Source organism: Armigeres subalbatus, chromosome 1 (genome assembly GCF_024139115.2).
Source record: "Armigeres subalbatus isolate Guangzhou_Male chromosome 1, GZ_Asu_2, whole genome shotgun sequence".
In the NCBI taxonomy this organism is placed as follows: Eukaryota; Metazoa; Arthropoda; class Insecta; order Diptera; family Culicidae; genus Armigeres; species Armigeres subalbatus.
In genome coordinates, this window is record NC_085139.1 from 203,622,514 (window position 1) to 203,645,872 (window position 23,359).

The 23,359-nt window shown below is 41.2% G+C and overlaps 2 protein-coding genes across 5 annotated transcripts in view; one reads left to right on the forward strand and one right to left on the reverse strand.

The window, feature by feature from the left end:
* The window catches only part of LOC134205688 (PH and SEC7 domain-containing protein), a 338,134-nt gene continuing 314,775 nt past the window's right edge, over nt 1-23,359 (forward strand). The window contains exons 1-2 of one of the 4 annotated variants that reach the window (XM_062681206.1): nt 1-271; nt 18,300-19,465. In XM_062681206.1, coding sequence (XP_062537190.1) covers nt 19,319-19,465 — 147 coding nt within the window. In that variant the 5' untranslated portion in view covers nt 1-271; nt 18,300-19,318. Of the gene's footprint in view, nt 272-18,021; nt 18,139-18,299; nt 19,466-23,359 lie in introns of those variants that run through there. The other 3 variants (XM_062681209.1, XM_062681207.1, XM_062681208.1) reach the window with 3 other exon arrangements.
* LOC134206922 (uncharacterized) lies at nt 11,633-15,020 on the reverse strand. The gene is made up of 2 exons (XM_062682665.1): nt 11,844-15,020; nt 11,633-11,755 (listed from the first exon to the last, which is right to left on the reverse strand). Exons 1-2 carry the CDS (start codon nt 15,018-15,020, stop codon nt 11,633-11,635), a joined length of 3,300 nt encoding a protein of 1,099 aa, XP_062538649.1.

Genomic DNA, 23,359 nt, shown 5'->3' on the forward strand with positions numbered 1-23,359 from the left:
CTTGATTGTTCAAGCGAGCATGTCAGTCACAGTGATCGCAAATTTAGTAGGTTGAAGACATGCAAGGTTGAAAATTTTGGTGAATCAAACACGCAGAACTTGAAAATTTTGTTTTGAAGTGATGAAGATATTTTTATGCGGTGAAAAAAAGCGATTCCGATCGGACGACTTTCCGTAGTGGCAGCAGTGGGTGAAGTGATTCATGAATGTTCGCTTTTTCAAGTGTCGGTGCATTATTTTGACTGGCGAAAGAATCAGCCGAACTTTGAAGGTAAGATAATCAATGAGTTTGAAATGAATGGTCCGGAAAAGTAAAAACGTACCATCATAGGTACTCAGGTATTAAAATTTCCTTCTGATTTGAATTAAGTTTCTATATGATTGATATTTTAAATTTAAATAAATTACATATGGTTGATCTTAAGCGGCTGTAACCTGACTTATTTGTGAAAGGTAATCTGGTTTAGGAAAGGTCGACTTCAGTTCATTGATGTTTTTTACTCCAGAGACATACTATATCCACACTACGGTCGAATAACATGTTATTCGCGCTTTGGTGTTATTCGGCCAATAACATGTTATTCGAAGGTAATATTCCCATACATTTCTGGCAGCCGAATAACACCTTTGAAAAACATGTTATTGGGAATAACATGATACAACTGATCGAATTTGCTGCTCGACTGAAGTCCGAAGGCCCTGCGCATGTTTTCTTGCATTCAAGTGGTTGGTCATTTCGCGTGTCCAATTGGATATACGGCAATGTCATTTTTGATTTCCTTTTTGTTTTCTATCGGATTCTCCAATCAGCTGTGTAGAACGATGGACTGAAAATTGACAAGGTATACTTCATGATGGACTGTCGCATTTAATATTTAATATTTAATATTTAATATTCAATTTTTAATATTTAATATTTAATATTTAATATTTATTATTTATTATTTAATATTTAACATTTAATATTTAATATTCAAAATTAAATATTTATAAATATTTAATGTAAAATACTGAAAAAAATTAAAATATAAAATATTAAATATTAAATATTAAATATTAAATATTAAATATAAAATATTGAATATTAAATATAAAATATTAAATATTAAATTCTAAATATTAAATATTAAATATTAAAAATTAAAAATTAAAAATTAGATATTAAATATTGAAAATTAAATATTAAATATTGATTATATTACCAAGTAGCTGCTGACTTGCATTTTGAGTTCCTAATTATGTGAAGGAGAAACGATTTAGAAATTGCCTGCAGAATGCACACGATAAGTCGTAATCGGTACTGGATTCCGCCGATCTAATATTGGACTTCTCCCGATAGTCAGAAGATCGTGTGCATCGAAGAGTTGTAGAAGTACTCCGGTGTTCGGGTGAACGAACCACATCGCGAAAGAATTGATCATATCGAAATTCCGGCCATACTTGAAAATCCGCCATTGTAACGTATTCCACAAGTGTTCGACTTCTCATAACTCATAATAAAAGTTAAATGGAATTAAATTAGGAATGCATTGAACCCAAGTAACAAAGTTTGTTGAATGAAAGTAAAAAAAAAACATATAGGTTGTTTATGTTTAGTTAAGTTGGAAGTGAGTTTTCAATAACATTCACTCAAAATAATATGATCTGTAAATTTAATACAACAAAAACTGTTCATAAATGTTTCATTTAAAAAAAAAAATATTTACAGGATTGGATGAAAAAAATCCTTGCATACGTATTTTTGAAATTCCATTTTGATAAAATAAATTAAAATACACATACATGGTATTTGAAATTCATGTCGATCATAACTGCATGTCTTCTAACTAAACAAATGTCAAAAAATGAACATGTTTATTGAAAGTTCGAGAAATCATCCTGGCGACATGTTCTATGTCTAGAGAGTGTAAAACAAAACATCTTGAAAAACCAAACAAATATCAAAAAATTACATGTTATCAGAAAGTCGTAATGTAATACTAAGGACACACCTGTGGTACTTGTACCATGGTACAAGAAAATTATTCCAAGACTATCTTTAATAAAGAGAATAATCAGTAGGGTACTCATTTCAAGATTCTTGTACCATGGTACTTATACCACCAGTGTGTCATTAGTATAATACAAAACATCTTCTATCAATCAATAAGCTGTATGTTTAACAGACACCTTTTCACAACTTACTACGAACACGTTATGTTTTGTATTTCATCTTTCTAACCATTATACAACAAATTCTTAAATTCGGTATTACTTGTGAAACTTTCATAAATAATTTTTAAATTCATAAAAATAAAGCTAGATTAAAACTGAATTGAACCCATAGTTAATAAAAACAAGAATAGATTTTCAGATTACTTACATTTAATTTAAACCGTCTAATTCATATTCAAGTTAATATATATATTTAGCCCTTAAGCTATCTGCCTTTAACTGAATGCGTAGGACTGCGAATCAAGAGTTAACAAGTTCGATTTTCGGTTCAGTCTAGTATGTTTTCGGGTGGGAAACAATCTCGATTGCTTGGGCATAATGTATCCATTGTACTTGCCAAACAGGAGACACACTTATGCAATGGCGGGCATAGAAAAGCTTTCAAATTATAACTGAGAAAATGGTGAAGGATACCAAGTTGAAAAGCGGGCCAGGTTCCACTTGGAATGTAGACCCATAGAAGAAGAAGAAGTAAATGCGTTTGAATATCTTTATTTCGGTCGAATCGTTCTACTCTAGTATCTATTATAGTTAGTAGTACTCCACGATCCCTTCCTAGCGAAACGTAGTTCCGTCCCTGGCCTCGTTCACCTAAGTTGAGATATAAATGGAATGTGATGAATGGTTTTTGCTGATTTTGGCAACTAATACCATCTCCTCTGATGACGATTACGTGCGATATCATCCTGCGTTGTTTTATTATAAAAATTGGAAGTTACTTCGTACATCCTCTTGTGGGTGAAACTACGGTGGGTTTCTTACTCTTAAAACCAATTATCACTACCGGCAACATGTGGTCTTCCGATGACCTTTTGAGCAAAACTGGATCTACAGAATAGGTGCAGAATAATCAACCAACACTGATGACACTTCCCATTGGGTCCATGGACTAAATACATAAAATTATTACCATCAGCAACATTATTTCGAAAATTTAAAAAATATATTGCATAATAAACTGTTTCGGGCTTACCGCAATAAAAAGCCGTCGGTCGCTCCAAACGATCGTACTGAATATTTTTGGAATTTTCACCGTTGTTCGCGAGTTAGCTCGGGTTCCAGGAATCCTGTTTTCTCGCGGTGCGGTTGTTCCGCGAATTCCATTGTCACACTGTTTTGGTAATACAATTTTGTTTAACTTGAATTCACGTTGGCTCGTCTTGCAGCTGCTAAACATTATTTCTGAACAATCTTGACCTCCCAGGCTCCATTTATGCTTTCTGCCTGTGTAATATTTATGGAATCCTCGACTTCACATCCCGTTCACCGATGACGAAACCTAAGACTAACAATACACACCATTTTATATAGAAAGCAACATCAGTAAACAAGCTAATGAAATTACCTACTTGTAACCAAAAGTTCCTAGCCAATTTGCGATGGAAAAATGAGCAAAATAAAATTTAAACGAAGCACACAAATACTTCTGGCTTTTTATCGCACACTAATCATTATCAGTTTCAACCCATACTGAACTCAAGCCTTCTATGTTTGGTCCCCTTCTTGCAATTACGAAAAAAAGCAAATCAATAAATCTCATCACGGTTATTTTATCGCAAACAGAATAATTGTTTAATAATAATTGAATTCTAATTTGAAGAATCTCGCTGCATATTTGTAAACAAACAACAAACTGCTCGAAAAAATTTGGCGCTTGACACATACTGTCAGCTGTCAAATAGTATTACCTAAAATGCTAGTGCGAACGGTTTTGTTATTCAGAAGTAACACCTTCGAATAACATGTTATTCAGCTGTAATCTGAACAAGGCAACAGCCGTTGAGCCGTATGGTTTGGTTGGTTTGTTTCTGCAGGGATGCCAGGAAATATTTTTAAATGTTCTTACAGACGAGTGAAAAATGTCTTCAACATCAAAATTCTTTTCTTTTTTATGGTAATTGACCTTTCCCCTCAAAGATTTTGACGTAGAACTACGTCTGTCTTTTCTACATTCGGGTACACTTTACGATTGCAAAAAATCGAAAAACGCTACGAAAATATGATAGACTTTGATTGTTAATATCTCAGTCGTTTCTCGATAGTTTTTCAATTTTCTTTGACCATTCGATCAAGGAAGAGTCAACGCTTCATACCCAGTGTACACTGGGTTACACAGTCGTTTTTTTAATGCGTTTTTTACACAAATCGTTTTTCATACGATTTTTTTCACTCGAATTTCGGGAATTCCGGGGTTTATTCAGACATATTTTGGGATTTACGCGGTTTTTTACGTTGTTTAAATTTACGCGGCCCATATCTTACCGCGTAAAAATCGACATCAGTGTGTTACAATATTTTTGTATGATAATATTTACTATTGAAAACTTGCTTACAGTTTAGCAATCGGTATCGGTGAATCAGTCAATCTCGTAAGTGCATCCCAAGCTGCTTCCATAGCACTACATTCCAACTGGAACTTGGCCTGCTTCCAAACTTAGTAATCTATTAGCATTTCTTTCGTTATCAATTGAAAGCTTTCTATGTCCGTCATTGCAGTAGTATGCATTTTGTGTGCCAAATACAATAGTTTTTTTTTAATCGGGATGAACCACTGCGTCCATTTCATTGAACTTTTGTAGTATACCCGTGTCATTTGTTTAGTGCATGTCTTTCTGCTACATTTCTATTGAGAAGAAATGAAGTAGTCGTTTTTTAATCAGATATTTTCTCAAGCTTAATGTAAAGCCTCTTTAGATTAAGGTACCGCTATTTATACCCTTCGAGAAATAGCTTATACCAACTCTCAAAGGCGCGTCCCTCAATCAGTTTCGGCTTAACAATAAGTGGGATAATACTGATTTTGGCCATGCATCGGTACTGAAATTCAAACATATTTTTGCTACTTATGAGATCCGAATTCGTTTTTGTACAGATCTGATTTCATTGCGTTTGAGTATTTCTGAATCTCATTTTTACACAGAGCTCTAATTCAGCCAGAGGGTTCAGCAGATCCACCAATTTCGTATGCGCTTCTTTCCTAATTAATCAGCGCTCTGGAGCTTCATGGCTTCATGTCGTCGGCTTCGAAACCAGCCTAAGATTGAGTTGAGTTTTTTTTATAATTTACTCCATTGCCTCCATCCAAAAGGAGCAAACAATGGGTCATCTAAAAGCAAATTATAGTCGTTCCATACTCTTCCGACCATCACTCATAAGTATTGACAAGAATAGTAAGAACTAGAGCATAGTGTGGTAAATCTTACTCTGTAATGCACCACGAAAAAGTGTCTACCCAGCATTACAGGCTCCGTTAACTGCACTGGTCGCCTGACACCTTGGGATTCGGGGTTATGGACGTCATATTGTCAGCTTCAGTGTTGTACCGAGCCTGGCGATATGACCGGATGCACACTGTTACGCACTACTTCAGGGTATCCATATCCCAGCGTAACGGGACAAATACAATATATATATATATATATATATATATATATATATATATATATATATATATATATATATATATATATATATACTATGCCCAGGGGATCGAGAATGTTTCCAACCTGAAAACTCCGGATTCTGCGCCATGGTTCGCAAGGCTAAATGGAGACCTCAAGCTGGCATAGACGTCAAATTAATGCAACTTACAGGACTTTTAGCTGGAGCACTTCGATTCTATTAACTTACACGCGTGTTTCCTCTCGAAAGCTTGAGGGCATTTGATGAATTGATAATTTGGATATGTGATCGCTTGAGAGCGTTGTTCATCCTTGATTATTCGAAAAATGTTGATCTAAAAATTATATACATCACCAGGGTTCGTAATGCTCACTCAATCTCAGGAGCACAGGATTAACAACGAAAACAGATTCACCCTGGGCTTGAAAAACGCTTGCTTTGGTCTCATCAAACAGAAAAGTTGATATCGTGTACATTACATACAGCTACGTAGTTCAACGTCACCTTTCCGTACAATCCGATTTGGCTGCACCTCTGAGTTTTTATTCGTTCAATCGATTCTTTATTGTATTTAAGGTATTTAAGGAAGCATAATGAAATTTTCTTTGAGTCTACACTTTCCAATTTTAATTTACAAAATCCAATAGGTTAGTGAATTCAATAAACTCGTTGTTTTGATGATTGAAAAACGTTTAATTTTTGTACTTTCAGATTGATAGAATTCAAGAGTATATTCTTTTAAATTTTTATAGTAACGAGTTTCCACTGGAGTTTCTACTGAGTCTTCACTTAAAACTTTGCTTGATTCCTTTGAAAAATTCTCCTGATTGATAATTGATAAAAAATTAATTGAAATAAAAATATAAAAAAATAAAAAAAACTTCCGATTCGGTTTCTGCGATGAAACATTGGGCAACATGTTCCATGTGAGTAGAAAAAACTGCTTGTGTAGATTTTGAGCACCCATAATGACAATAGACATCTAAATAACATAAAAGCTGACAAAATGATTTAACTCTGACAATAAAATGACAAAAATGACTTTAAAATATTTCGAAATTAGTTAGCATTAAACCTCGTAATTCCCTCCGATTCAGTTGCAACAGCGTCTTCTTGGATGATATGTTTCTGTAGGCTGGCAAACTGCTTCAAAAGGAATGTTGCAACGGTATCATCAAAGAGATCCTACCAGAGACGTGAAGATCGACCATAAGACTTCCTAAGCCCATCATCAAATTGAGGCTCATGTAATGTTTGGAAACACATGAACTGATTTCGATGCTGTTAAGACCACCATAGACCCATAAAGATAATATTCGGGGTTTTCTTGAAATGAGCTTCAGAATATGTAATGATTAAAACAGTAAGTTGAAAATTTTTTGATAATTGTTTGGTGTATGGTTCCGAACTTTGACCAGCTCTGGCCTTCTGATTCAGTTTCAGAAGCTTTCACTCGAGCTTTCACTAAATAATCTTCAACATTTTAGGCGTTTAATATTCATCAAAATCTAAGGCGATATTATTGTTCAAAATACGTTTCCATTAGATTTCTAATTCATCATAAAATAATAATAAAACTGGCTTTTGTGAATGATCAATACCAAATTTTCAAAACGGCTCTGCTTTTGTGGGCGGGATGCGAACGTCGATTTGATGAGTGATAAATTTCTACTTAAATTTCCGAAAATATTTTTCTTACAACAAAGTTGCAGAATCTATTACTTCAGAAGAAATTGCGGTTTCGGCAGATTTTTTATTATTTGCCAAGTTTAGCTAAAATCAATTATGATCAAATCTGGTCTGAACATTCCTTGTATATCAATGCATCTCATAAAGTTCGAGGTGTGGTTCAAATACCCTCTGCCTGGTACCCAGCGGCTGATTAACGAAATGCTGGATCGCGTCAGCTATACTTAAGGAGGCAGCCCCACCAGAGCAATGTAGGTAACGCGACCCCGGTAAGGTAGCTTACTGAAGCCTTTTAAATACCACGAAAAATGGAGATAGAAGAAAAAGAGAACGGTATTTTTGGCAATCGACCCGACAACGAAATAAGGACTATGATTGGAAAATCGGTACCTGAAATGTCACGACCCTAAATGAACCTGGACGAGTAAGCCTTCTGGGTCGTGAGCTGCAGAAGGTTGGAGTGAACGTGGCCGTTATCCAAGAAGTCCGATGGCCTACAACCGGAGAACGTGAATTCCGAGCCGTGGACTCCACGACCAACACTGCATTCAAATATAACATCTATCACAGCGGCGGCGGAAAAGCAGAGCATGGAGTTGGTTTCGTAGTGATGGGCAAGCAGATGAAGCAAGTGGAAACCCATTAGCGAACGAATCTGTGTGTTGAGGATACGGGGCAAATTCTTCAATTAGAGCCTATTCATTAAATGAACAAAAAAACAAATTTATGCTAATGCTTTGATATAATCAACCCTTTGTAAAAGATCGTTGTTCAACCTTATTAAAAGAATATTTCTGAGCGTTTCGTCATGTAACTGTGTACGATGCTTTGTCAAAACAAGAGCTAATCCGCTGAAACACCGCTCCACAGAAACTTGTGTACATGGAATCGATAGCAACGTTATGGCAATAGCATACATGTCCGGCTTAGTGCTTTTTAATTCATACCACCAGTCCAGAATAGTTTCCCCATTGTCAGTATCTTGCTTTAGTCTTGGCATACGCGACAGTTTATTCAAATCTTCTTTCAATTCGTTATTCTGAAATTCTTTCTTGGCTATTAATAGATTTCATCATGTTTTCTTAATATATTCCTGTGGGTTAAGAAAATTATAAAAACTAAAATTATATAAAATTTCCCAATGTGATGATGCGTTCTTCAGGGGAGATGAAAGGACTATTCCGAAAATTAATTCTTTGATCCATGTAGATAGCACCAAGGAACGATTCATTGGTCATTATCTGTTTGCGTCGCTCTTCCATTTTTGAGGCCAGAGTGGCTGATAATTCATCATTATTTTTACTTATTTCAAAGCAGCACTTCTCCCAGATCAAAAAGAAATCTCCAAACGTAATTTGAGATTTTTGTAGCTGAACTGTAGCGTCTGCCACCGGCTTCAATGCTGACAGGTACTGTCCGATGGAGTTCCACAAGGCGCTTTCTATTAATGCTTTTCCGGATTCATCCACTAAAGTTTCAATGAATGATTTTTCTTTCCAAAGCGAATCTAACATCGAATACGTACTGTTCCATCGTGTTACACAATCTAACTTTGGTCTTCTCTTGTTGCTCAAAGTGAACATCCGTTTGTATGGCATTTTGCGGAGAACTTTTACAGCAGCTCGAATCTTCGCTAGAATTGATTTGAATTTTGAGGCTTTCAGTGTATCGTTAACTGCCAATTGCAACGTGTGCTCTGCACACCTCACGCCGTTCATAATTGGTTCTACAAACTCAATCTTTTCAAACGTTGACATCGTTGACTCTCCATCATGTTCATCATTTTCTTCTTCTATTTCGCTATCGCTAATACTATCCTCTTCCAAGTCATTCATGGCCGCTTCCTGACGCATTTTCAAACGATGCACGGCGGCAGTCATATTGCTGGCATTATCGGTGGTGACCGTCAAAACTCGTCTAATGTCGATATCGTACGGTTCAAGCAAATTTCTCCCGCCAAATTTTCAGCTGTGTGTCTGTCGTATAACTCCAATATGTTCAAAGTTCGTATTTTAATGGTTCTTTTATCCAAGTATTGCAAAGTGACACCAAGAAACTCGCGATCCAACCGGGAAGCTGCATCTGCCTTGAGACATACCATGATTCCGTACACTTCTTTGCGAATATATTCACGTATTTGACCTGCGACGTTCCTTAAAACCTTTAAAATTCATTTGGCAAAATGTGGCTTAAACATTTTCTCAATAAAGACTAAAATGTAAAATATACTAACCGATCGCATAGAATCCGGGGTCAATTGTCGGGAAATATGCAGACTCTCTCCGATAGGACGGCAAATACGTTGGAAGACTGGATATTGCAACATACTCAATGGCAATTCATTAACGGTAACGAGCTCTACTAACGACGAAATATAAGTTGAAGTATCCATGCGGATTTCCAGCTTTGGAATCCCCACTTCCCTCATCGCTTTCCAAAATACCATATTTGATAGCAGCGGTCCTATGCAGAAGCTTGTAATGGCGGTGGTATGAAAATTTCCTCAGATCCGTTAGCTTCTTATTGCACAACAAACAAAATGCCTTTTTTTCAACTGGATTGATAGAGAATAGCTCTTCATCGGAGACGCTACACTTCTTAGACATTGCGAATGCAGTACTACAAAACAATGTTTCCAGTTACAGGACTCGAATACTTTTGACATTGAAATTGTCTCATGAGACGTCTCATGAGCCAATGCACATGTGATCATATGAGGAGGCACAGTGCTATCGGAGATCAACAAAATGTGTTTCATTTCAATACATTTTCGCCCGTAATATTAGTTGAAAAGTGATCTCATGCTCATTCCATGAAGCGCGTATACATAATGTCTGACACAGACTAGAGAGCGCCAGTTACCGAGGAATAATCCTCCTCAATTCGGCGTACAAAATTATGTCCCGTTGTTGCGGTAGATGCGACAAAGATTTTTCGGACGCCTTTTTAGCAACTCGTTTATGTTGTGAGACTGCTTTAAGCTGCGGATTTATTAATTCAATGAGTTAACTTTCCAATGAACAATTTTGTTTAACTTACGTTTGTAGTCCTTGTTTACCTATCTTTTTAACTTGTCTGTCTATCCGCAACTTTCGTTAAATTTACGATATAATCAAATAAACCAACGGAAATCCAAATTTTATAATAACTAGCTTGCCAATAGTTTTAAATTGTTTTTGTTTTTATACGCTTCTCCATCGATGACAGCAGTAAGTGCCAACGGGCATACATGTAGATCTGCGTAGGATGGTTTTAGGTGCTTAAGGTGAGTTTACACTAACATTCTCCGACCCGTATTGCTGCAAATTCTTTTCAGCCATACCTCTTACTTCCACCTCAAGCACAGCCACCTTGGTAACTGGTCGTTGAAGTACTCCATTAGTTGTCTGCACATCTACTTTTCGTACCCTGCCATCACTCCCAGGAAACACCTTCACAATTCTTCCACGTACCCAGCTGTTACGAACTCCTTCATCGACCACGACCACTAAGTCTCCTACCTCTACCGGCTTAGTATCATCGAACCATTTTGTTCGTCGGCAGATCGTGGGCAGGTAGCCCTTAATCCACTTCTTCCAGAACTGGTCCAATAAACTCTGCATGTGATTCCAGTTAGCCCTAAGTGTTCGTCCGCTGGAACTAACTGGTGTCTGCGGCAGTTGAGTAACACCGTTTGTGCTTAGCATCAGGAAGTGATTAGGCGTTAGAGCTTCTTCATCCTCAGTACTCAACGGAACAAATGTTAATGGTCGAGAATTAATGATACCTTCAATTTCTGCCAAAAGTGTGTGGAATGTTTCCTCATCCGGGTTTCTGCTGGTAGTTAACGTTTGCAACGAAGTCTTTACTGTTCGTACCATCCGTTCCCATGCGCCGCCCATATGGGGAGCAGCAGGGGGGTTAAAACGCCACTGTGTATCACGATTAGTGAAAGTTCCAGCCAAAGCACGATTCACTGCAGTTAGTTGCTCTCGTAGTTCTCTGCTTGCTCCCACGAAATTTGTACCTTGATCACTATAAATCTCCTGTGGCGCCCCTCTCCTAGCGATAAATCGCCTGATGGCCATCTTGCACGATTCGCTGGACATATTATAAGCCACCTCAAGGTGAACCGCCCTAATAGTGAGACATGTTATTAAAACCACCCATCTTTTCACATTGCTCCTTCCGATGCGTATAAAAAAAGGTCCGCAGTAGTCGATCCCTATGAAAGTGAACGGCCGGACATAAGGGGTCACTCTCGCAGCGGGAAGAGGAGCCATTCGGGGAACCGCCCGATATATAATGCACCATGAACATCGCTTTGCTACCTTCCGAATGATTGTTCTTAAGTTGGGAATGTGGTAACTTTGACGTAGTTCATTAGCCACCGTTTCTCCATAGCCATGGGCGTACCGTTGATGGTAGTGTTCAATAAGCAACTCGGTGACATAATGTCGTTTAGGAAGGACTATAGGATGTTTGGGTCCATATGAAACAAACTTAGCGGCACCAATCCGTCCGTCTATTCGTAGAACTTCAAGATCGTCGAGAAATACTGTAAGCTTACGCAAGGAGCTACTTCTTGCCAAACGTTTGGCATCTTCCGGTGGGCATTGCTTGTTTTTGCGAATTATCGCAATCTCCTCAGGGTACTGTTCAGACTGTACCAACTTCCATAACACGACTTCAGCTTTCACAAATTCTTCTCTAGAGAGTATGTCAGCACTGGTTATTTCGAGAGAAGATTTTTTGCGACAACGATTAATGAAGCGAAGAATGTAGGCTATCGTCCGAAGAAGTCGTTGAAATTTCGAGAATCGCTGATAATCGATAAGATACTCCGCATTCGCCCGATGGTGAGCGTGCACAGATCGCATTTCTTCCAAAGTGTCCGGTGGACAAAACTCCTGTTTCGGCCAACCAGATTCAGCTTCATAGAGGAATTCAGGACCTATGAACCATCGACTATCGGCTTGAAAACTTGGGCCTTTACCCCACTTCGTGGCTTCATCCGCCACATTGAGTCGCGTTGGAACCCACCTCCATTCATCCGGCTTCGTCTCGTTCAATATTTCGCTAACTCGGTAGGCCACGAACTGCTGGTACTTCCGCTGGTCTGAGTGAAGCCACGATTGAACTGTTTTTGAATCGCTCCAGAACACACGCCGGACAAACGGCAGAGTGTGGTTCTCCTGAATCGATTTCATCAGGCGAACTCCGATAACTGCAGCTTGCAACTCCAATCGAGGAACGGACATTGGTTTCAAAGGGGCTACCTTCGTTTTAGCAGAGACTAAGGAACAGCGCACCCGTGTGCGATCGATAATACGGAAATAAGCTGCACAAGCGTATGCTGCCTCACTTGCATCTACAAATACGTGAAGTTCTAAGGTTTTGTAGCTACGACGATCATAACCAGGAAAATAGCAGCGTGGAATCTTCACTCGATTGAGGCTTTCTAGGACCTCTACCCAGCGCCGCCACTGAATGACCAGTTTATCCGGGATTCGTTCGTCCCAGTCTATGTTAGATCTCCAAATGTCCTGGATCAAGCACTTGCCATGTACAACGAATGCTGCCACCAGCCCAAGGGGATCAAATACGCTCATCACGACTCTCAAAACTTGGCGTTTTGTCAGGATTGAATGTTCCGACAGCAATTGAAGAACATCGTCTCGTAACTTCAATGTAAAGGAAAGATTATCGCTTTCTGGAAGCCAAGTCATACCAAGAACTCGTTCTGAATCGGTGGACTTTTCTGCAATAAAGCTTTTTGTAACTTGGGAACTACATCCCCCGACCCGTTGAAGAACTTGTTTGGAATTCGAGAGCCAATTACGAATTTCGAAGCCTGCGCTTGCATGGATCTTCTTAACTTCTAGTGCACAACGAACCGTTTCTTCCACCGTGTCTGAACTGCTTGCGTAGTCATCTACATATGTGTTATTTATAATAGCCTCCGCCGCATCAGGATATACTTGGTTCCATTCCTCAGCATTCTTGTTTTTCACGTATTGGGCAGAGCATGGTGAACATGTTGACCCAAACGTTGCAACGTCCATAACATATTCCTTTATCGGATCATCAGGACTATCCCGCCAAAGAAAGCGCTGAGCTTGTCGGTCTTCTGGTCGAATTACAATCTGATGAAACATTTCTTTTATATCACCTGTGATAGCAACTTCTTTCTGCCGGAATCGGAATAATACGGATGGCAACGATGTAAGCAAATCTGGACCCTTGAGTAGCATTGAGTTTAATGACACACCATTGGTTTTTGCGGCAGCATCCCACACGACCCGAACTTTCCCTGGTTTGTTCGGATTCTGAACTACTCCTAATGGTAGGTACCAGACTTTTCTAGGATCACTATCGCTTGATTCTTCTTCCGTTAGCCTGTGAGCGTATCCTTTTACTTGGTAGTCGATTATCTGTTGTTTGACATTCGCATATAATTCTGGTTTCTTGAACAAACTCCTTTCCAGGCACAAAAGCCGCTTCACCGCCATGAATCGATTATCTGGAAATTCAACGTAGTCAAACTTCCACAACAAACCAGTTTGGAACCGGCCAGACACTGTACGGATGGTTGTCTTCTCCAGAATCTCCCGCGATCTTCGATCCTCCTCCGCTTCAATCTGTGGTATAAGAGCTACACCAACACTTTCGGTGGAGAAAAAATCCTTCACGGTATCATGTAGTTGTTGATCGGATGAACGGCTACCTATGTGTAGAAGATGATGATTCGGCGAGCCAGGAAGTCCTGCTTTACCGTAAATAGTCCACCCAAGCCTTGTCTTTGCTGCAACCGGCTCACAGTATTTACCTTCTCGTTTTTTCAATGTCAGCAATAGCTTAGCATTATCAACGCCTATAAGGATACGAGGTGCAGCTGTTGAGTAGCTGTCGACAGGAAGACCTTTTAGGTAGTCGAACTTCCGTGAGAGATCATCATACTCCAAAGACTGCACGGGGAGATCCAAACTTTCCACCGTTCGCACATACTGCAACAAATGTCTGCGATTTTTCCCAGCCGCTGAGATTTCAAACTGAACGTTTTGTGAATCATTTTCAGTTCGTTTGATATTGCTGGTCCACTGCAAACACAAAGGTTCCGCTTCACCTTCAACGCCTAGTTCGCTAGCCAAATTCTTTTCAATTAACGTGTACGATGACCCATCATCGAGAAACGCCAACGTGTTAACCGTCGCCTTTTTTCCATAAAGGGAGACGGGGATTATCCGAAAAAGCACCTGGCTTTGAGGCTGTCGATGAACATTCACTGTTGCTGAAGGGGTTGAAGTTGACTGCGCTCTCGTTGACGACGTTGGTTCATTAGTGTATGGCTGAGGATTCCCAGGATGCAATAGCTTATGGTGACGTGCTTCACAGTTGTCTACACCGCACACAGTTGCCTTACACGGCCATTTACCATGAGGAATCAGGCAACGACGACAAAGGTTCAACTGTTGGGCAGTCTTCCATCGGTTCTCTAGCGCCAAATTTTGGAAACTGTAACAATCTCTCACTTTATGTCCGTTCTTTTTACACATAAGACACGGTTTTGGTTGGTGGGCTGCAAACTCTCCAGCTTCCTCTGCGTTGTGTTCACGATCCGTTTCCACGGAATGAGCATTTACAAACCCTTTCTCCTTTTCCCTCGATTTCTCCTGCTTCCGTTGCGGTTCAGTGTACAGTGTTACGTTGCTTGCTGCGGACACAATCGTTGTCATGTATCCGCTAAAGGCCCGCAAATCCACTACTGGTAACTGTCTTTGGTAGAGGGCTCAGTCGAGTTTGACATTTGCTGGCAGCTTGTCCACTAGTTCCTGCAGCAAGGAGGGATTTGACAAGTGGGCATTCATGCCCATTGATTGTAGCTGACTGCAGAGATTCTGCACCACGAGGCCGAAACTGATTAGGCTCTCTAGCTTGTCTGCTCTCGGTGCTGGTGTTGAATATACTTTGTTCATCAAACATTTCACAATCAACTCCGGGCGTCCATACAGTGTCTCTAACGTCACCATTACTTGTGGAACAGATAATGGGTGATTTAAATGTCCTCGAACCGCCTCCTTAGCATTACTTTTAAGACAGCGTTGAAGTCGCATGAGGTTTTCGTCGTCGGTATACCCACACATACGCGTTGAGTTATTGTAGCTGCTCACGAACAGCGGCCAGTCCATAGGATCACCAGCGAACTCGGGTAGCTCTTTTGGCACTACATGTCTTGCGGCGATTTGCTGTGCACTTGGACCACCTACCAACGTTTGAGGATCGTTGAATACTCTATGTGACACTAGCGGTGTAACTATGGGATTCGTTATACTTGATATACTCGAAACAATAGGATTGGAAGGAATACCGATAGGAAACGTTCGTTGCTGATTTGGGTAATCCGGGACATTGTACTTGTATTGTCGCGAGGAATAATCGACAGAGCTAACCGGTAAGAAATGGTTACCGGAGTAGTTAGAAACTCTCGGCAGATTAGAGGAATTTGACAAAGGAACTGAATTCCAATGCTGCATAGACCTTGAGCTAGTTACGGTGTTCTGAGGTATACAATTCGTGTCAAAACCCTGAGTGTAGCCTAATTTCGAATCTTGAATTTCTACGGTGTGACTAATTGGAATTTGTACGCGTGTATTCACTTCCTGGCCCGCTTGCAATGGGACTTGCATATTAGACTTTCCTGAATAAACTATATTACTCACACTAGCAGCCGGTGCATTCGACGTACAGGAGCCACTCGGATCCGGAAAGCCATGATGACTGGGCTTCGTCTGCTTAAGGGTGGCAAATTGTTGTTGCAATTCTCTGAGCTCTTTTTCCAGATCCGCTCTAGACTTGTCACCGACTTGGGGTGGAGAAATGTGACCCATAGTGTATGTCGGCCGATCAAGTGGCTGCGTAACTACAGGTGGTGATATTGAAGCTGTTGTAGTATGCGTGACTGTACGCGTAGTCTGCCTCGCATACACTGGGGTACTAGACGTGGTAGGTGGAGATGGCATCACAACGGGAGTGAAATTGGCGGAATGAACGGAACGAGGAACTATTGTTCCCCACGGTGCAATATCGTTGTTGTTGTGTCCACCGATAGTTGCTTGTGTATTGACAGGAACGGTGGATTGTGCCGAAGTGGATGGAAGAGTTCCGCCACCCGTGTTACCAGTTGCTCCGCTGTTGGGGCCAGCTTCAGGGATTGGCGTGGGACCGGTGGAAAACTTGCTTGTTCCTAAACCAGTTGCCATGGCCATATCGTGATTCTCGACCCACTGTTGAACTTCGCTTAACCTGTTCCGAGTGCTGAAATCGCTTTTTCGGCTCTTCCCATCGTTTGAACGTTCCTCTTCGTGCAAAACCTCGTACTTTTTGTCGATGTACCGTTTTGCAATCTCCAATTTGTCTCTCATAATCCTCTTCCTTCGCTCCTTTTCTTCTTCCAGTGCTTTTCTTTGCATGACAGCTTCTTCTTCCGCTTGCTGCACGAGTAGCTTTTCTTCTAATTCTTTTTCCTCCTCCAACCGAAGCAATTCCAACCGCCTCCTCGCTGAGCTGGTTTTGGATGCCTCTGATATCAAGGATACCCGACCAGATGGAAGCCTACATTTCTCACAAGCGAAGCTGTTCTCCTTGATATTGTCGTCTACTTTTGCACAAGAAAAATGGAACCATCTTTCACACATGTCGCACTGTACCATCCAGCTATCGGCCACATCTGGGCGATCACATAATGGACAACAACCTATAGTGGATCTTTCATCATCCGAGATCTGCCGGACAGCACTGAGACGCCTATTGGCTGCTGACATTTCAACCGACTAAAGGTGTGGATACAAACCTTAAAGTTTGTTGCGGTAGATGCGACAAAGATTTTTCGGACGCCTTTTTAGCAACTCGTTTATGTTGTGAGACTGCTTTAAGCTGCGGATTTATTAATTCAATGAGTTAACTTTCCAATGAACAATTTTGTTTAACTTACGTTTGTAGTCCTTGTTTACCTATCTTTTTAACTTGTCTGTCTATCCGCAACTTTCGTTAAATTTACGATATAATCAAATAAACCAACGGAAATCCAAATTTTATAATAACTAGCTTGCCAATAGTTTTAAATCGTTTTTGTTTTTATACGCTTCTCCATCGATGACAGCAGTAAGTGCCAACGGGCATACATGTAGATCTGCGTAAGATGGTTTTAGGTGCTTAAGGTGGGTTTACACTAACACCCGTACTCTGTTCAACAGATTGAGATCGCTTGAAGAGTCCTTCGTCGGTGAATACCAAGATACCAAGCAGGTTTTCGTGAGGCCATTTAGCAGAAACTTAATCCATATCATAGAACCATTTCTTATATACTCTTGTTACATTTTGACCTGTTCCACGTGTGGGGGTCTCCAGAAGTCTTGCGTGCAAAGGCGTAAGATTGCGAGATGGGGAGTTCGATTCACGGTCCTGATGCTATATTTTCACCAAAAAATAAACGAATGTTAATTTTCAGGTTATAAACAATAATCTCCAAATTGGGAACACTGTCAAAGCTTCCCAAGCATTCGCGTGAACAAATCACGAATGTGTTTGTGTGAGAAATTGCGACTGATGAACGATGAGAGCAACTTCTCACCTCACCTGTGCATATGGGGATTGTCTCTCTTCTCACCGGTCATCGCACGGCCGTGTGTGCAACCGTACACGGTAGCGTATTTGGACTGCGTGAATTTTGGCCGAGCTTTGGCTTCTACTTGGAAACGGAGTTGTGTTGTGGTGGGCCAGCAGTGCGAGAGCGAATGCCCAAACCAAATTATTGTGCAGTCAGTCTTTGCCAGACCGAGCGAGAGGTGCGTGCTTGTGAGCTATATCCAGCAGGTCCACTGCTGATGACTTTGTGAAGTGAAGAAGAAAATACAGCCCAGGAATAAAACAAAAACACATTACCAAGCTGGTTTTTTCGATTCATTTTTTCGTGCCTACTGAAGTTTGTATTTTTCTTATTATCTTTTGACCCGCAGTGAGGTGACTACAGCAGCAGCAGCCTGTACTACAATAATTGGACGCAGTGGAGGCGAAGAAAAGGTGTACTCTCTTGATTTGGGGTAGTTGGATTCCCGGAAGAATAAGTAAACTTCACAGACGTTCCATCTTGCAAGTGCATTCCAGTGCAGTGGCAGGAAGAAGCACGAAGTTCTCAATTCCATGGAGTGTATGTGTGCGGGGTCCGTGTGTCTCGCTGTCAAATTCTAGTGAAGTGTTTTCTACGCAAGGAGTGGTGGATTCGGAATTTTTGGGAAAGGTCAAACAGCGAAGCAGTGGAAGCAGTCGGGAAATTTTCAGAGAAGCTGGAAAATTCTGGAAGAGCAGAAATATGTTCAGAGTGTTTAATTGAATTGAGAAGCATCAGAAGTTTTTTTTTGCAATTTCGAAGGATGAGCCATCTGTGCTAAGTTGTCAAACAGGAAGAAAAATCGACTGAAGTAGGAAGAAACGAGTCGCATCCTTCTATCTGTGAATTTGCAAAAGTGGTTCATGTACAGTGTCAGGGAATGATACTAAATCCCATTTCAAATAAAGAAATTTCATTGGTCAAAGTGCGGCTCTGAGAGAGCTTTCGAAATTAAAATTGTGGAAAAACTTATTCCGACGAGGAAAGTGTTTCAGGAAGTTTTTCTACTCGCGAGTTGTAGAAAGTAGTTGGTAGCGGGTACACATAAAAATATATAGGCTTCCTATAAGAAAAAGGCAGCGCCCTCCAGTTTCAGCTCGGAAAGCAAAGTCGAAAAAAAAATAAACGCGAAAAAGAAGAAGAAATTGTAGTGAGCAAGCGACCGACCGTCCGACCGGAGTGCGATTACGCCGAAGACGACGAATACGACGACGATCGATGCTCGATTAGTTGCTGCCCCTGCTGCTGGTGCTGCTGCGGCTGGCTGTTCGTCATCATTGGTCGTCCGGTGGTGGCGGCGGCGGCAACGACGGATAAGACGACGAAGTCCGTCAGAAGAGCAACAACGAACCACAACACGGCCATATTATGGCTGAGGAAGAGTTGATGGTCGTACTGCGAAAGAGTGAGGATGCAACGTTTGGCTTCTCACTGCTGCGAACCGACTCGCTGATTGGATTCACCCATGTCATCTACGATATCGTGGAGAACTCGCCGGCTGCTGAATGTGGAGAGGTGAGTACCCTGGCGTGCGGGCTGGTTCGGTGGATTGGGTATATGCGAATGGTTAGAAGGAAGGGTCTTGCTGGGTTGGTAAGGTTGTTTGCTTTCGTTTCCCTTTAGAGGGACTTGTAGACAACAAGGAAATGTATTTTCAATAATGTATAAATTAACAAGTATTGTAAGTGGTCGCAACCAACATTAATGTTTATTATTTATGCGGATGTTCCGGATCTTAGCGATCACCTGGACATACCCAGGGTAAACAGAATTTTCAATTCGCCTAAATGTCGTTGATCATTTTCGGTTTAATTTTGTTACCTCTTTTTTAACAACATAGAAGTTGTAGAAGAAATAGAAGTAAAACTGATCTTGGTGATCGTTGCTTGGATCTTTATGGGTCAATTTGTGCCTGAGGTCAATTTATCGGTAATATTTGGCACCCAAGCCGTTCTAACAAACGCCGGATCCATTTGAATACAGCAACATCATTAAAAGCATGATGCGAAGTTTAAATTTAATTCTTAAATAAAATTCAGAATTTTCACAAGAAAATCCTTTAAAAATGCTTAACTAAAAAGGAAATTTTTTTAAACTTTGGAATTATCTTGGATTTCTTCAGGAAATTCTCCTCGATTTTCAAAGGCATTCTTCAAAATTATCGCAAAAAGTCCCATTAGAAAAAAAAAATCAAAATTGTCACGCCAAATAGATAAATGCATTCGCAAAAGGATTTAAGGACCAGCGGCCTGGCAGAAGTTGCACAACGGTGCGTCAATGCAAAGTGTCGAGTTACCAAAACTATTTGTGATTACAGGGCCCACCTTACTCCATCCGCTTTACCTAGAAAAATCCTCTAAATCAGTAGAAATAGCGCTTTCAGAACCATTTTGAAAGAGGTATTTTTTCTTCACAAAATACAATACAATTGTTATTTTTGTGTTACTATGTTCTGATACAATATATCGATATCGAAAGCAAAAATATCGATATGACCGATATATTGAAAGCTAAATATCGATACAAAAATATCGATATTCCGATATATCGGAAGTATCGGAACGTCCCTAGGCAAGATACAGTTTTTGGAGATAGCTCGGCGATAGAGACCCTCCTTCGTGCGAACGGTGACAACCCTCACGTTGCCGTCTTGTCCTGGATGGATCTCGGTTACACGTCCCAGTCTCCACTTGAGCGGTGGGACGTTGTCCTCCTTCAAAAGAACCATACTTCCGACGTCCAGGTTATCTCTATGCCTTGTCCACTTGTTACGGCTCTGGAGATTCGATAGATAGTCAGTTGACCATCGCTTCTAGATCAGTTGACTGAACCGCTGCATCAACTGCCACCTAGAGAGTCTGTTCTCCGGTAGCTCCAGAAGACTGGGTTCAGGTATTGCAGACAATGGACGCTGCACCAAGAAGTGCCCTGGAGTTAGTGCTTCCAGGTCATTCGGATCATTGCTGAGTGGGGTCAAGGGCCTCGAATTGAGGCATGCCTCTATCTGTGCTACAACAGTATTCATCTCGTCAGGTTTCAGCATCCTGTTGCCAATAACCCTTTTCATATGAGCCTTCAAAGATTTTACTGCGGCCTCCCATAAGCCGCCGAAATTGGGGGACTTAGCTGGAATGAATTTGAAGGTTATGCCGTCTTGAGCGGCCTCCGCCGACAGATGTTCTTGCAGCTGTTGCTGATGAAACATCCGTTGCAGCTCATTCAGCTGACTCCGTGCTCCAACAAAATTACAAGCATTATCGCAAAATATTTCTATCGGCCTCCCACGCCTGGCCACGAATCTTTTAAGAGCGGCGAGAAATGCTGCGGTCGTGAGGTCCATTACGACTTCAATGTGGACAGCTTTGCAAACCATGCTAACAAACAAGCAGAGATAACATTTTGTCGGAGCGCCTTTCCGCGTAGCAGGCTGCAATTCAAATGGTCCACAGTGATCAATTCCAACCCTTTGAAAGGCAGGAGCTGGTGAAACTCTCTCGAGTGGCAAATCTCCCATCAGTTGGTCATTAACTCGTGGTTTCACTTTGAAACACTTCACGCATTTCTTCCTTGCCAAATTTCTGACATTCAATGGCCAAAACCTTTCACGGATGCAGGATATCATCAACTGCGGCCCTGCGTGGAGCAGTTTGTGATGGTAATCGCTAACGACCAGTTTCGTGAGCGGATGCCGGCTGTCTAGGATCATCGGGTGTTTACGCCCGCACGATATTGGAGCATTTCCGAGCCGGCCACCAACGCAAAGTATACTCTCTATCATCACTGGATTGAGACTTCGGAGCTTAGAGGTGGATCTGACTTCATTCTTCGATGCAAGGTCTGACAATTCCTATGGAAAGCTCTCTGATTAAGCAAGTTGCACCAAAACGAGCAGTGCTTCTTCATGCTCAGTGGCAGCTAAAATTCCAGACTTTCGTTGAAACTTGTTCCGGGGTTTACAGTTGAACAAGAACCGGCGTATCCAAGCAGTCGTATGAGACTGAGCAGACTTGATCGCAACGTAAAAATATCGTTCGGAGGCAGAATATGTAGAGCTGCCGATACTAGTGGTCTCTACTCCAGGGTCATCGAATCAAACTGCTGCTCTGAAACGTTAGTACTTGCCGGCCAGTATTGAGTATCCTTCTTCAGCCAATCTGGACCAACCCACCAAAGAGAATTGTTCGCTATTTGAGCTGGAGTTGACCCTCTCGAAATTATATCAGCGGGGTTCTCGATTCCCGGGACATGGTTCCACACTCCACCTTTAGTGACATGTTGTATCTCCGATACACGGTTTGCCATAAATGCCTGCCATCTCGATGGAAGCGAGGAAATCCAGCATTTGACTATTGTAGAATCCGTCCAGAAGAAAGATTTTGCTTCAATCGCCATGCTCGTCGAAACGGTCTCATAGAGATGCGCCAACAGTAGAGCTGCAGATAACACCAACCTAGGTGTTGACTGCTTCTTTTTTCTCCTGCTAAGATCCTCCAATGGCACAACCTTTGATTTGGCCATTAGAAGGTTGACAGTGATATCTCCGTTCCAGTCCATACAGCGCAAATAAACTGCAGCACCGTATGCTTTATCGCTTGCGTCGCTGAATCCGTGGAACTCGCACGAAATAATGTCTCGTCCGAAACCGATCCACCGTGGAACTGAGACAGTATCCAATTCGCATATATTGGATCTAAACTCCAACCATTGTGTCTGTTTGATCCGACCACCGGACCAACTAGTCCATAGGGATCAAGCAGACGTGCAATCTCAGAAAGCATAACACGGTGAGTGATTGGCCCACCTGGCCTCCAATCTGGAACTTTGATCCACAGGGTGTCGGTAGCTGGCTTCCACGTGAGGCCCAGCGTCTTCACAGTTGCCTTCTCATCCAAGTCTAGTATTTGACGGTCATATCTCAGATTAGAAGGAATCGATTTTAATACTTGTGGGCTATTGGAGTTCCACTTTCTCAGATTGAACCCGTATCCCTTCAGGAGTTCCAGAACTTCCTTACAAAGCTGGATGCCATTTTCGACCGTGTGCGAACCTGCCAACATGTCGTCGACATAAAAGCTCTTTTTGACCACCTTTGAGCCTACCGGATAGTGATCCCTGCCCTCTTCGGCACACTTGTTCAAGCACCGAGTTGCAAGATATGTTTCTGATGCTGTACCGTACGTTACAGTGGTAAGCTTGTAAGTTCGTAAAGGCTCGTCAACTTCGTCTCTCCAAAATATCTTGTGAAGCTGCTGATCCTGTTCGTGCAACCATACCATCCGGTACATTTTTTCTGCGTCTCCTACAATTGCGTACTTGTACAACCGGAAACGTAGCAGAATGCTTCGGAGGTCGTCTTGAACGACTGGTCCCACCATCAAGATACCATTCAAAGCAACACCGGAATCCGTA